General features: G+C 34.0%; 2 protein-coding genes across 2 annotated transcripts; both read right to left on the bottom strand.

Annotated features, from left to right (window-relative positions):
• Nucleotides 1-2,185: 2,185 nt before the first annotated feature.
• On the bottom strand, nt 2,186-4,304 carry LOC108200760 (uncharacterized). Its single transcript, XM_017369007.2, has 5 exons — nt 3,805-4,304; nt 3,650-3,727; nt 3,125-3,206; nt 2,620-2,762; nt 2,186-2,516 (listed from the first exon to the last, which is right to left on the bottom strand). Exons 1-5 carry the CDS (start codon nt 4,066-4,068, stop codon nt 2,307-2,309), a joined length of 777 nt encoding a protein of 258 aa, XP_017224496.1. The 5' UTR covers nt 4,069-4,304; the 3' UTR covers nt 2,186-2,306.
• A 438-nt stretch (nt 4,305-4,742) lies between these two features.
• Nucleotides 4,743-6,706, bottom strand: LOC108201924 (GDSL esterase/lipase At5g33370-like). The gene is made up of 5 exons (XM_017370266.2): nt 6,348-6,706; nt 6,125-6,252; nt 5,795-6,037; nt 5,355-5,607; nt 4,743-5,094 (listed from the first exon to the last, which is right to left on the bottom strand). The coding sequence occupies exons 1-5, from the start codon at nt 6,601-6,603 to the stop codon at nt 4,862-4,864; spliced, it is 1,113 nt and encodes a 370-aa protein (XP_017225755.1). The 5' UTR covers nt 6,604-6,706; the 3' UTR covers nt 4,743-4,861.
• Nucleotides 6,707-15,367: the final 8,661 nt, after the last annotated feature.

Below are 15,367 nucleotides of genomic sequence, written 5' to 3'. Positions count from 1 at the left end.
TTTTTGAGTATAAAATGGCATCACACATGGAGAAACTTGCAATCAATATCATGTCTAACACTATTCCTTTTTAAGAATTTCAGAACCTTAAAAACCTTCATATAGTATGATGCCCTAGTTCTCATATCTCCAGAAAAGATCTTCCTTTATCATGCGACCAATCTCAGCCAGAAGTAGTCTAGAACTTGATTCCATGATTTATGTATATATTATAGTGACTACAAAAGCATATACTCCCTCCGTCCCCCTGAGTTATATACATTGGGGGACGGGGACGCGGCACGGACTTTAATGCTCCAATATAGTATACTTCTATAACTTATTTTTAAGATTTTTCTTCTCTGTATAAAAGTTTGAATGTTATATTTTTATTCAGAAAAAGAAAATTTTAAAAATAAGTTGTAGAACTATGTTTTATAAGAGCATTGAAGTGGAATTAAATAGGACAGAGGGAGTAGTTTATTGTTTTCCCCAAACTATATGCAGTATAATGTATATCTGCAGTAATCCCACTTGCTTGTAGGCTATATTGTGTAGTAGTATCCTACCAAATATCAATATCCTAATTCTAAGCAAGGCATTAGGTTCTTTTCTTTTGTTTAAACATACTCCATTGTATATAAACTAACTAGTCACTTCATATACATTCATTTTCCACTAGCAATGAATCAGCAGCTTTCATGGCTCCGTTTGTTTCTTAAAACTAAAGACCAAATCTAAAACATGGAACACCTTCGTAAGCTGGACCTAGCAGTTGTCAAAATATATAGCTACTTAAATGTGTCACATACAAATTAAAAAATGCTCACACCCTCAAATTATCCAACCCCCAACCCATGTTTTTGCATTCAATTTCATTCCATCTCTATCGTTTATTAATAGACGTTCAATTGTAGAAAGCATTTTTTTTTTAATAATTAAATCCGGCCCATATATCATTAGTTGGGGTACATCGGGGCGTTTGACTGAGGTTAAAATAAGTATTTTTTGCTTAAAGTAATGAAATGAAGTAGAAATGAGAAACAAGTTAGGACTTATAAGTGATTAAAATGTTTGAAAAATAAGTAGAAGTTGAGAAAAAGAACTAACAATCCTAACTTTTTACAAGTGCTTCTTAACTTTGTACTTTTTACACAAATAGTACAGATAAGTATTTCTAACTTATAAATTCAGAATCTGGGCTTAAAAGCCCAGCCAAACACCCCCATTGTTTAGCCATTACTAGGGGGAAAATGACTAAATTTACACTAATTTTGATTGGATTCTATCTTCAATCGTATGTTGTCGAATATTAAAAATAATCGAAATTATAATTTTGACTAAAATATTTAATAGACAGTCGGACACAGCAGCAAAAGTAAATGAAAGAAAGTGTAATAAACGAAAGAGTGATGCAACGCCCCACTAACATATTTCAGTTGAGTCTGTGTTTTAACATCATGTTAATTTGAAGTAATGAAAACAGAGTAGCATCTAGTCAACTACATGCACCAAGAAATAACCAACTTGTCTGATGCATATCTCCTGTTAATTACTTAATTTCTTTCATTTGCTTGAAGATAGTTGAATTTCTGTGAATGTTACTCTTGTTGACCTGTAGAAAGGTCAAATTGTGTACCCTTTCCAGCTTCCACTAATGTTGACATTATGCATATATGCTAGGTCTCAGACTCTGAGTAATGGGATTCACTGTGAAAATAAATAAAAATACATGAACTCCAAAAGTTATATGCAACATCCCAGTCCCACGTCGAGTAGTGTGGGTTATACGCATAAGTACTATTATCAATTGCATCAACAAATCATCATCTTTTCGGGATTTGTGGTGGGCTTGTGGATTATCCAAATTGTTGCAGTTGGGTAAGTGTATTTCGGCTTATTTCCAGATTTGGAGTTTCGAGGAGCGTAGAGATTTTAGTTCGGTTTACAAGCATAAGTACTATTATCAATTGCACCGACAAATCATGATCTTCCCCACGACCCTGACTTCTAATTATAAATGATTAAATATCAAATTCATAATCAAGTGGAGAATATATGCATCGAGTCCTTCACAAACATAACTCTGATGTTGTATTAAACAACTAATTTTTCTAAAATTTTAAGGTGTCAGGTTATGACTTACGGGAATCATATATTCTTAGCAAGTAGATTACAATACACTGTTAAAAATTTACTCAGAAGAGACTTAAATGAACTTTGTATACATTGCATTCGTGTACAAGATGTTCTGATATAGTTATGATCTAGCCAGAAAACATGAGGAATGATAACTTGCTTCAAAGAAATCTGTTCCCACAAGATACCTACTTTGAGCCATTGAGCCTCGAGAGCAGAAACAAGCAACCAGAAGAAAGAAGGATCGAAGCTGAGAAGCAAAGCAGATCTGTCGATGATATAATAAGCGCTTTCTTACTTTTCTCCAGTAATCCTATCAGAAGCAGCATCACAATTACATGGCCAAGTTTGGTTTTCAGCTCATTCACAGATTTTATTTCTAACCATCGCGGTCTTTCCTGAAATTTAGTGAAAATAAAATACAATAAGGAAAAAAAAAAAATGATAGCAGATGCAACTCATTAAACAGCAGCTACATAAACTTAAACTTAAATACTTTACCTTAAGAGTAAATAACCCCAAAAGATTTGATCTGTGTGAAGATCTTTGATCTGACATGTATTTTTTCATATCGAGGTTGCTGATGAAGAGCTCGTAAAGGCCCATGCCAAACACTAACATTACTGTTCCTAGAAGATAGATATCTGGAAAAAGATGATATTACTTACCATCTTTACTTTCATATATGATGCTAAAACAATTAGACAAATGTCTTGAGCAAATTTAAGCATAAACTTAAGTCCTTTCTTTTTCACTTTTTCCGGTTTTCTGAAAAATACCACCACAAGCTTAACATTTCTTAAAACAACAGCATAAAGTACTGATACTCTGGTCCGTTTGGGAACCATGATTTCATTTAAAATTCTGAATTTGAACAAACACTTGTTTGAGAATATGGATTTGTTTTTTTTTATTTATGGAAACACATTCTCTGGTTTCTGGAAACATATGCAACCATATTCGAAACCTCACATATAATTCTTCACAACCATATTCGAAAGCTCACCTATGGCCTCAACCAGAAGTTCTATCACCTTAGGCCGGTTCACCATGTATTCTCCGAAAGCTGCTACAACATATGCACACCCCTGCATGCCAAATTCATCAAAATATTAAAAATTTTAAAGTTCAATACACTCATCATTCGAAGGACCATTTAATAAAAAAAAAAGTGCCACAACAAAACCAACTTGCTCAAAATCTACAAGCCACTGATTATAAACTGATCTGCTGGTGCCACTACAATGTGATGCACTGAACTGAAACTTAAGCCTAATAAGAATCAAAGAACACCAGCTACCAAACTAGGGGATAGCATATGAATATGCTATAATAGTATCGGCTCCAGACAGATAAACACTTTCTGATATTATTAAATATCAGTATCGGCTCTAAGCGTGCATACTATATTATAGATTGCGCCGCATCAGAAAAGCCTCAATCAAAATAAGAAAGGAAAATGCATAATTTATGAGATTAAGACTATATAGGATAGAGAGAATGCTAGGCAAACATGATACGAAGCACGAACCTTGATGAAACACAAAAAAGATCCTACTAAAGACCCCCAAACTGCAAGGATTGCCAGGAATCTGCATCCATATATAACCTACAAAATAAAAAATTTATAAATTCATAATCAAACTCCTAATACCTTCAATTCAAACATAACTCAAAATTTCCCACCTTTTCTATACCCTCTTCCAATTTAATCATTTTCCCATCAAAATTTTCAAACTCATGAGACCCGATATCCGAAACAACTGCCTGGTAAGAACCAGGTGCAGACAACTTGCTGCTATGAGTTGGGCTAGTTCCCATAGCCACCCTGAATTTGACTACAGAATTTCCAAGATTCTGATGAACCCATCTCACATTCGAACTCAAATTCGATGCTTTTGCAAACAGAACTGCAGGGGGTTTAACTGCTGGAACTCTAATCAGTTTCATTGTACATGAAACTAATACTAATTCTTGATTTAATTATTGTTTTGACCTGTTTCATAAGTAGAGATATTTAGGTGAAGAAAAAACAGGGTAATCAGTGACTATGATATTATGTACTACTTGTTGATTGAATGACAGATACAATATAAATATTAGATTTGATATATATGGTGGAATGAGATGAACCACATATATTGTAAGGCCACTGTAATTCTTACACATATATTGTCTTGTTGTATGAGTATGAAAATTTTCAGTGAATGTGTTTTATACAAGTGTTGTCTATTAGTCTTTGTTGATTTTGACAAAAAGAAGAAAAGTTGCTCAAGAATTACCTTTGTCAAGAGATGCATGAAACTAGACAATTAATTTCAAATAAGTTATAAGCAAAATTGAGTACGATTGGATAGCTCAAGTGGTGGGTTTATCTTCTATTGTCCCGGGACACTCGGGTTCGACTCTGGCTCATCCGAAAAGTATTAAAACAGATACTCATTTGTAAGGCATATAAGTCTAAACCGTCAAAAAAAAAGTTATAGCCAATATTTAAAAAATCTTCAAATGTCTCTGGAAAACAAAAAAGAGAATAAGTTCTCCCGAATCGACACACCAGTAGTTCTCATGACCTATATCAAGCTTGAAGAAACTAGTATCGAATAAATTTGACAACACTGATATTCAAATAATTTGATCTGTGAATGATATTATTATTGTCACTTTTTTTTGTTATTCACAGATAACAAAAATTCTGCTTTCACCGGATACAAAAGATGGAAAAGGTAAATTAGTACAATGTTTAGATTCTAGAATCCAAGGCCATTATGGTACTAAGATTCATTGGGCTCATGTATTTGCTGGAACCTAGCATCATTTGTTGAACGATGAACCGACAAGCCCTTTCAGTTGGATGGAATGGATCCCAGAATGCATACAAGCTTCTGTCCGGGCACAAGTTAGAAAATCGATTGCAGAGCCCGAGTCCGTTGTTTGGACCTTGCCCACAACATGCTTCTTGTGAAGTAATAAATCCTGTTTTATCATCACAACAATGTTGACAAAAACCAGTAAATCATCTAAACTAAGAAACTGTTTCCGACTTTAACCTGAAAAATGTCTGTTCGTGTTTGTGTAATAAGTCACTAATAGATCAAAATTACCCGGACAGACATTTTAAGCTGTCAGCTTATCAAAATCACGTTAAATTATAAGTCACAATTTTAAACTCAGCCAGACGGGCTCTAAGTCAAGGTTTTTCAAGTTAAAATTAGAGTGAAGCTGAGGCAACTTACCAAAGGCTTGTGGATTGGAGATAAAATCAGAGTTCATGAGATTAGTATTGGCAGCAACGAAGATATCAGCTCCTACTTCAGAATTGAGCTCCTTAAGCATTTGCTGGAATCGGGGTTCGTATAGACCAGCTGCTCTTTCCAACTCAGCTGAACACTTTCCATTGTTGCGGCGCTGACCTAATTCTGCAGGCACACAGCCTAAGGGTCCAACGCCTGTCACGACAACTCTCCGACCTCCCAGATCATATATTTGCTGCCATGTTATTTTCCACATATTAATTATAATTTTGTTACAGGGCACAGTGTGTCTGTGTACCAGTGCCAAATAGAAACTAAAGAAGATAGTATGCTATATGTGCCCATTTTCGTATTTTAAGGCTTATCAGTCTGCCAGGCATAACAAGGGGAAAGGAGGAGATTGAGAAGCCGAGGCAGATTACCATTAAAATTTTCTTGTACTCAGAGATGATAAGGCGAACATAATCAGGAAGTGAATACCGGAGAGACCTTAGAGAATAAGGTACAAGATAGTAATTGTTCACGAAGTCATTGCCCCCTAAAACAATGAGCACAAGCCCGCCCTTAACCAGTCGATCCATTTGCTCAGCTCCTACTAATGAACTTACTCGTTCCTTGTACTCTGCAAAGTATTCTAGTTGTCTTGGCATTCGTAAAATATTTGCCTGCAAACATCATAAACACAAACTAGTTAGTAGTTCATATGTGATAACCGGTAACAACAATATTTCATTCATATGTTCAGAACGTACAAACTGGATTCCAGTGTCGTTTAGTATTCCAATCCCAGCAGAAGCAAAATTTGCACCAATTAGTAGTTTCTCCCCTGTCAGTTCCGGACTCAAGTAAGGCAATGCTGACTCAGACCCGATTTGCTCACCTGTAAACAAAATAAATAAATAAAATTAAGAATGTAGCAAGGGTGAGAAAAAATTGCATCAGCAAAACGAACTGAAATGAAATAATTTACTCAACTGATTAAGTCAGGAATATTAAGGCCGTTAGAGAAACGCCCTGTGGGTTGGCCTGTAGGATAATCAATCCCATAAGGCGGAGAATCAGCCCTGGCAGTGGTGGCTAAATAATTATTATTGCCACTGTCAACTAATGAGTCTCCGAAAACAAAGAATGCACGAGCCTCAGCCTTCAAACTAGCCATGATGAGAACTCCGAAAGCCAAAGAAACACATAAGAATAAACAGCCAAAGCTGGCAAAACAGGAAGTAGCCATAACTCAGATTGACTCTGCCTCACTTGGTTGCAGAACACTTTAGCATGCTTGAGTCTGTATAAATAGCAGTACCACCCCTGAATTCAACTAACTTATACAACCAACATTATACATACTAATTATGAGGTATCCAATATTGTTAGATAGGCAGCTCTGGACTCTAGTAAGTGTATGCACAAATCTTACTTATTATAGCCCTTGTAAATATATTTTATATTATAATTAGTATTCTCTCTCTGACCATTTCTTTACACTTTCGTTTTTGACATGTTTCGTCCAATTCTTTACATTTCGAAATTTATCAAATATAATAACATTTTATAAATATAAATATCAACTACTCCGATTATTTTTCTCTGTTATACTTACTTTATAGCACCGGTCCTACCACAGTACCACTATTCTCACTATTCTTACTTATTCGGTCTTGCTTTACTCAGCCCAAATATAAACATTTGGGTGTGATGAACAGAGTGTTGGATTTTTGTTTTATAGAACCAATAAAATAAGAAGATATTTGTGAAATCTTTTTATATCTTTAAATATTTTATATTTAAAGTAGATGAGAAATAAAAGCTGCAGATAATGTGTTGGTTTTATTGATATGAAACTCCTAGATTGAATGACTATATTTATTGAGATAGTCATAAATATAATTAAAGCTGAGGGAGTTATATTTATTGAGAACACATTATAAATAGAGAGGCAAATCTTGTATGAGATATACAAGAAGAAAAAGCTTCTGAATTTTCTCACGACACAAATGCTATACACAATTATGAAATCTTGTTCCTAAGTAATTAGGAAGGATACCAATATTGCTAGTTGTCATCCTTCATGCTTTGTTGTATCCTGTAGGAATAATTTCGCTAGTAACCTCTTAGCAAATTGTTAAACAATTGGGGCGAAATAAATCCTTAAAGAAAGTGATAGTATCACGCCTCAAAGCAATTTGTTCTAATTATTTTTGCAGGAAGTTGGTGTTCCAAAAGTTCCATCTACCAATTGTTCGGTCAACAATTTTAAGGATTTATTTTACCAGTGATGGAAATGGAGTCTCTCAAATTGATGAATCAAGATATGGTAAAACTCGATAGGTTTGATGGAAGCAATTTTTCGCGTTGGCAAGACAAGATGAAATTTCTTCTCACGGCTTTGAAAATTTTTTATATCCTGGACCCAAATTTGTCGCCTATGCCCGAAGAGCCGAAACCGAGTGAAGACGGTACTCTTCCAGATCAAACCAAAGTTGATGAGGTGAGGAAGCAGCGTAAGCAAAGGGAGGAAGATGAACTTTTATGTCGTGGACATATTCTCAATACTCTCTCGGATCGTCTCTATGAATACTTCCAACAGATGAAAACGGCGAAGGAGATTTGGGCAGCCCTTCAATTTAAATATCAGGCTGAAGAAGAAGGTACAAACAGATTTCTTATTGCTAAATATTTAAATTTTAAAATGGTTGATTCGAAACCTTTGTTGTTGCAAATACATGAATTACAAGTGATTGTGTCTAAACTTATTTCTCTCAAAATTGAAATTCCGGAGGCTTTTCAAGTTGGTGCTATTATTGCAAAATTACCACCATCATGGAAAGAATTCGGAAAGAAACTGATTAGAAAAAGCGAAGATATTTCTTTGGAACAATTGCAGAAAATTCTTCGTATCGAAGAAGAATCTCTTAACAGAGATGTGGGAATTTCTAGTCAATTTGACTCCAAAGTTAATATCACTGAGGGAAATAATTTTAGAGCGAAAAATCTTTCCTTACAAACTAAAAAGAACAAGGAACAATTCAAAAAGAAGGGTAACAATGTTAAGAAAAATGGAGATTGCTTTGTTTGTGGTAAGCCTGGACATTTTGCAAGAGATTGTCGCTTTCGGAAAACTATAAAAAAGGCTACTGCAAATATTGTTGAGGAAGAGAATCTGGTTGCCATGATATCCGAGGTTAATTTAACTTCGACGAATCCGGGTTGGTGGCTTGATTCTGGAGCAACTGTTCATGTATGCAAGGATAGGTCATTGTTTAAAACATTTGACGCGAACTCATTTGTTAAAGAGGTACAAATGGGTAATACTGCATGCATTAACGTTGCCGGCCAAGGAATTGTGGAGCTTGATTTCACAAGTGGCAAAAAGTTGACTCTTCTTAATGTTTTGTATGTTCCTGATATGAGGAAGAATTTAGTTTCGGTTGATTTACTTTGTAAGAAAGGATTTCGAGTTGTTTTTGAGAGTGACAAGGTTATCTTGTCCAAAGCTGGTATGTTTGTAGGAAAAGGCTATGGATCAACTGGTATGTTTAAATTTTCTCTTAATAATGAAAATGCTTCTTCTGTTTATATGGTGGAGTCCTCTTATTTGTGGCATGATCGTTTAGCACATATAAATTTTAATTCATTGAAATTGATGAAGAAATTGGGATTAATAAATTTTAGTGATGCACTTGATAAATGTGAGACATGTGTAGAGTCTAAAATGGTGAAGAAACCTTTTCCGAGTGTAAAAAAGGATTCTAAAATTTTAGAATTAATTCATTCTGATATTTGTGAATTTAACGGCATGCTTACTCGTGGAGGAAAAAGATATTTTATTACTTTTATTGATGATTGTAGTAGATACTTGCATGTGTATTTGCTGAGAACAAAAAGTGAAGCTTTTGAGATGTTTAAAATTTATAAAGCTGAGGTTGAAAAACAATTTGGGAAAAATATTAAAGTGTTAAGATCAGATAGAGGTGGTGAATATTTTATGCATGATTTTAATACTTTTTGTGAGGAGCATGGAATTATTCATCAATGTAGTGCACCATATACTCCTCAACAAAATGGACTTGCTGAGAGGAAAAATAGAACACTTGGTGAAATGGTTAATTGTATGCTTAATAAGTCAAAATTACCATTTAATTTGTGGGGTGAAGCACTACTTACCGCGTGTTATATTCATAATAGAATTGTCTCAAAGAAAACAAAAAAGTCACCTTACGAGATTATAAAGGAAAGAAAACCAGATCTTTCATATCTTAAAGTGTGGGGGTGTTTGGCATATTACAGAGTGCCTGATCCTAAAAGAACTAAACTTGGACCTAGAGCTTTGAAAGGGGTCTTTATTGGGTATACTGGTAAGGCATATAGAATTTTAGATGTAAATACTAATACAATTGTGGAATCAAGAGATGTTGTATTTTTCGAAAATAAATTTCATTTTAATAATGAAATAGTGGGGGAAGATAATTCCAATATTCCTAGCTCTAGCACTTCAGAAGGTTCAAATAAAATTATAGAGAATAATGATGATTCTCATGTGGTGGAGCCAAGAAGAAGTGTTAGACCAAGGAAAGAAAAATCACTACATCCTGATTTTATTTCTTCAGAATTTATAGTGTGTTTAGTGGAAGGGGATCAACATAATAATGTTGTTAATAAGCACAAAGTAGTTCTAAACATTGATGATGATCCAAAAACCTATAGTGAAGCCATGTCATCGAGAGATAGTTCTTTTTGGAAAGAAGCTATTGATGATGAAATGGATTCCATAGTTGGAAATAATACTTGGGTTTTAGTGGATCTTCCCAAAGGCTCTAAGCCTATTGAATGTAAATGGGTGTTTAGAAGAAAATATGATACTAATCATAAGGTGCAGTCCTTTAAGGCTAGATTAGTAGTCAAAGGCTATAAACAAAAAGAAGGAATGGATTATTTTGATACCTATGCACCAGTGGCTCGTATCACTTCAATCAGAGTTTTATTTGCATTAGCATCTATATATTATTTGCATGTGCATCAGATGGATGTTAAAACAGCATTTTTAAATGGTGATTTAAATGAAGAGATTTATGTTGAGCAACCTGAAGGATTTGTTCTAAAAGGATATGAGAATAAAGTATATAAGCTTGTGAAATCTCTTTATGGTTTAAAGCAGGCACCCAAAGATTGGCATGAAAAATTTGATACAACTATTTTACGTGATGGTTTTGTGCATAATGGTGCAGATAAATGCATTTATTCTAAATTCATAAATGAGTATGGGGTAATTGTTTGTCTTTATGTTGATGACTTGTTACTTTTTGGGACCAATATTTCAGGCATAAATAAAGTAAAAGAGTATTTATCTTCGAATTTCAAAATGAAAGATCTTGGAGAAGTGGATACCTTTTTGGGAATTAAAGTGAGAAAACATAGTGGAGGTTACTCTTTAAATCAAACTCATTATATTGAGAAGATATTAAATAAATTTAATCATCTAGGATTTACAGAGGTAAATACTCCATTTGATTCTAGTGTAAAGTTGTGTAAAAATGAAGGAAGAGCTGTTGCACAACTTGAGTATGCCAGTGCCATTGGTTCTTTAATGTATGCAATGCGTTGCACAAGACCAGATATTACTTTTGCCGTAGGCAAAATGAGTAGATACACTAGTAATCCAAATGTGGAGCATTGGAAATGTGTAACTAGGATTTTTGGTTATTTGAAAAAATACAAAAATCTTGGTTTAGTTTTCAATGATTATCCGGCTGTATTAGAGGGATACAGCGATGCAAGTTGGATTAATAATGTGGGAGATAATCAATCTGTTTCTGGTTGGTTATTTACTATGGGAGGTTGTGCAGTTTCTTGGTCGAGCAAGAAACAAACATGCATATCTCATTCGACTATGGAGTCGGAATTTATTGCTCTTGCAGCATGTGGGAGAGAGGCTGAATGGATTAGAAACTTATTGTTGGACATTAAGTTGTGGCCTAGTCCGATGCCTCCTATCTCAATACATTGTGATAGTCAAAATACCATGTCTAATGCTTATAAAAATACATATAATGGGCAGTCTAGACACATAAGCTTGAGACATGGACATGTGAAACAATTGTTACAAAATGGTACATTGACAATTGTTTATGTGAAATCTTGTAAAAATCTTGCGGATCCGTTTACTAAACCTCTATCGAGAGAGGTAGTGAAGACAACTAGTTGGGAAATGGGACTAAAATCCATTGATTAAATTATTTAGTAGTGGTAACCCAACCTTTACTCTAATAAGTTATTAGTTTAAAAGTTTAATGGGTAATAACAAGTTACTAGATAATTGTAGATATTGACGTAGTTGGTCCCGACATGTGGTGTCAATATCGTCCGTTATGTAGAAAGGTTGAGTTAGACTCTTAATGAAATGTTTTGACCTTATTGGTAGTGTGTTGAAAATAACGGAAACACAGTGAAACATTTCACCTATGTGAACTTAGAAGTGGTGCCGCTTCTTGCGGGAGTTATGGATTTACTCTCAAGAGAGTTCACGAGAACAGGAGCATGAGCACATGGCCATAATAGTGCAAAAACGTGTGAGAATTACTACTTGGAACATTAAAGACAATGTATGTTCAGCATTCTCCGGTTTATTGTATAGATGACTAGTTTAATGCTAAGGCAACTAGAATTCTGATAAACTTTGAGATGCTAGTACTAAGTAGAGGTTTAAATCGAAAGATACCTTTATTATGTATATTGTCTATGTGTGGATTAATTGTGTTGAGATTATTGCTTCTATAAACAAAAGTGGGGGATTGTTGGATTTTTGTTTTATAGAACCAATAAAATAAGAAGATATTTGTGAAATCTTTTTATATCTTTAAATATTTTATATTTAAAGTAGATGAGAAATAAAAGCTGCAGATAATGTGTTGGTTTTATTGATATGAAACTCCTAGATTGAATGACTATATTTATTGAGATAGTCATAAATATAATTAAAGCTGAGGGAGTTATATTTATTGAGAACACATTATAAATAGAGAGGCAAATCTTGTATGAGATATACAAGAAGAAAAAGCTTCTGAATTTTCTCACGACACAAATGCTATACACAATTATGAAATCTTGTTCCTAAGTAATTAGGAAGGATACCAATATTGCTAGTTGTCATCCTTCATGCTTTGTTGTATCCTGTAGGAATAATTTCGCTAGTAACCTCTTAGCAAATTGTTAAACAATTGGGGCGAAATAAATCCTTAAAGAAAGTGATAGTATCACGCCTCAAAGCAATTTGTTCTAATTATTTTTGCAGGAAGTTGGTGTTCCAAAAGTTCCATCTACCAATTGTTCGGTCAACACAGAGTACTATTCTGTTATCAATAATCTTAAAGTGCATATATTCACCTCTTTTTTTCCTTTTCCTGTTGTTGTTGTTGTTGCCATCCAACTAGCTCATCATAATAAATGTCTTCATGTAAAATTGGGTCCAGATTTTTGTTTGTGTGTTTCTGGTCACAACTTTATCAGATCCAGCGAAAAAATACTGCAATCTTAAAAGCAACACAGGAAATCTTAAATACATTGCCAAGATTTACCGAAAGTTTCTTCAACCTGTACGATTCTTTTCCTAAGATTTCTGTTTCAGAATTTGTGTCAGTAAAGACCCGGCCGAAAATGCAGAACGAGGAAATTAATAGTAGTGCTCTGTGATATTTGTCACACAATCTTCTGTCCATCAATTCATGTGTAGCCTAGGTGTCGTACTTTCTTTGTTTCTTTTCGCTAAATCTAATATTCCCGCAGTCTCCATGAGTTGTTGTATATACTATTAGGGAGACGGAGATGCAATACATATGCTCCTGTGAAGTATAATTCTATAACTTGTTTTTAAATTTTTTTCAGGAAATTTTTTTAAAAAAACAAGTTATAAACTATATTTTATAGGAATATTAAAGTGCGTGTCGAGTATGTCGAGAAGTGAAAAAAGAAGTATAAAATTGAATAAGACAGAGAGAACTTCAATTTGTAAGCACTAGATTGAGTTCTCTTCCTACTTTTCTCTTTTATTCAAGTCTGAGGAACCGATTAATCCGGTCATTTTTAGTGATCGACTCCTGGAGGTGGTGAAGCCTCCCATGCTTGAGAACCGACGCAACTCGGGCCATCAGTCCGGCACACATAGCGTGTGTGACTTGAAGATGACTCGTTATGAATCATGAGTGAAGCTTATAACTCCATGAAAACACAGAAAATCCTTTTTTTACTAAATAAATCATGAGGCATCATGCACGAACAAATACAACCTTAGAGCAAGCAGACTATTGAAAGAGACTGAAAATACTATGACACGATAATCTTTTGGATGATGATGGACTTTCACAGGATTCATCTGAAGCTTCTGCTAAAAAAAGGAGGTGAAGAGTATCAGTTGGTAAAGTAGTCATTGGTCGCGTATCAGGAACAAAAAAGTCATAATCTCTTATTACCATTGGGATTAGGATCATTCGAGGGCCTCTAGGCAACCTGAGCCTGAGGGTGTTATGCTAATGGAACCAATCTCTACCGAGGCGCCCATCAGAGTCGAACTTGAGACTTCCGCCAAACCAAAGCTCTGATACCATGTTGAAAATCAGTCCATCTAAAACCTTAAGGTGCTAGAGGAATGCCCCAAATGGATCTTATTCTATATTTCAACAATGTTTTGGATATCAAAAGGGTGACAACCTTTGATACAGAGTAAGAAACCGCCTTTAGGAAATCATCGAAACGAAACTCCAATAATGTCTCAGAGATTCTTTTTACCTACATGTATTGCTCAACATTTCACTATATTCCTCTGTTCTTTATATGGCTGCTCCTTGTTTGGTTGCTTCAGTAGAGATTGAACTGCAGAAGAATCACCTATCAATTGCAGTGAACCTTGGGCTGTCACTTTTCCGCCAAAGAGATCTGAAGAAACCTTAGACAGACGAGTGAAATACCATGGACTTTAGAAGAGGCTACAAAGCACAAAGAGCAGAGCACACTTTCATTGAATAAACTAAGGTGCATGCTGACTAAATACGGACGGGACTCAGTACGCATTCTAATGCTCTCGTAAAGCATAGTTCGATAAATTATTTTAAATTATTTTTTTTCTTCTAAATAAAAATTCATGTTCAAATTTTTATAAAAAAAGAAAAATTTTAAAAATAAATTATAGAACTATATTTTATAGATATCTTAAAATGCGTGTCGAGCATTATGAAAATGATAAGGACATGGGGAGTACACCATAAGTAAGTTGTTTTTTTTTTTATCCGTATAAAGTGTTTGTTGAAGTTTACTCCCTGGTTAACGGGTACTTCACTCCATAGTTCCATACTTAATTCTCTGCTGCCTTTTTCCGGTAACATTAGACTTCATATATAATTGTGTATGTTTTACTTTGGGTTACGAAACACTCTCTTAAATATTTTGATTTTTTGTTACCCGTTTCAAAAATACATATTTATTTTAGAGAAAAAAATTATTTTAAAATATTTATTCACTTCAATTTTTAACGAAACTTATAACTTTAAAATCAACTCTCGTTCACATATTTTTAATTTATATTTCTAGAATCAACTATAATTCACATGTTATATTCAGTTAATGATTTAATATGTATTTTGAAACGGAGGGAGTACAACATTTCTAATCATGAATAACCCTTGTCTAAATGTATATTATAGATAAAAAATATAAAAGCATGTAAAAAAAACTCAACTCGAATGATACATTTAGGTTTTCAATATATATATATATATATATCCGACCTCTGATGTTGTCTATATTCGTCAAATCTCTACATAATAAATTTTCAAAAAAAATCATTTCATTTATTATAATATTAAAATTGTATATTATATTTATAATAATTTTAAATATTAATAATATATTATTTTTAAAATATTGTCAATCATGTCAATACCGTCCGAATATAATATAATTTAGCCAAAACGGCCGAGATGTCCTTAACAGGTTAGCTGACTAAAATA

The sequence above is a fragment of the Daucus carota genome, chromosome 9, assembly GCF_001625215.2.
Source record: "Daucus carota subsp. sativus chromosome 9, DH1 v3.0, whole genome shotgun sequence".
NCBI lineage: Eukaryota > Viridiplantae > Streptophyta > Magnoliopsida > Apiales > Apiaceae > Daucus > Daucus carota.
The sequence above is the reverse complement of the archived record's forward strand: the minus strand, read 5'-3'. Positions and strand labels throughout refer to the sequence as shown.

Coding starts and splice junctions, on each gene's coding strand:
- LOC108200760 (XM_017369007.2), bottom strand. CDS start 4,068: ATGAAACTGATTAGAGTTCCAGCAGTTAAACCCCCTGCAGTTCTGTTT. Junction 2,763..3,124: donor ACTTCTGGTTGAGGCCATAG/GTGAGCTTTCGA, acceptor ATCTTTTTCCAG/ATATCTATCTTCTAGGAACA. Junction 2,517..2,619: donor TGGGGTTATTTACTCTTAAG/GTAAAGTATTTA, acceptor ACTAAATTTCAG/GAAAGACCGCGATGGTTAGA.
- LOC108201924 (XM_017370266.2), bottom strand. CDS start 6,603: ATGGCTACTTCCTGTTTTGCCAGCTTTGGCTGTTTATTCTTATGTGTT. Junction 6,038..6,124: donor ACGACACTGGAATCCAGTTT/GTACGTTCTGAA, acceptor TGATGTTTGCAG/GCAAATATTTTACGAATGCC. Junction 5,095..5,354: donor CTCCAATCCACAAGCCTTTG/GTAAGTTGCCTC, acceptor ATGATAAAACAG/GATTTATTACTTCACAAGAA.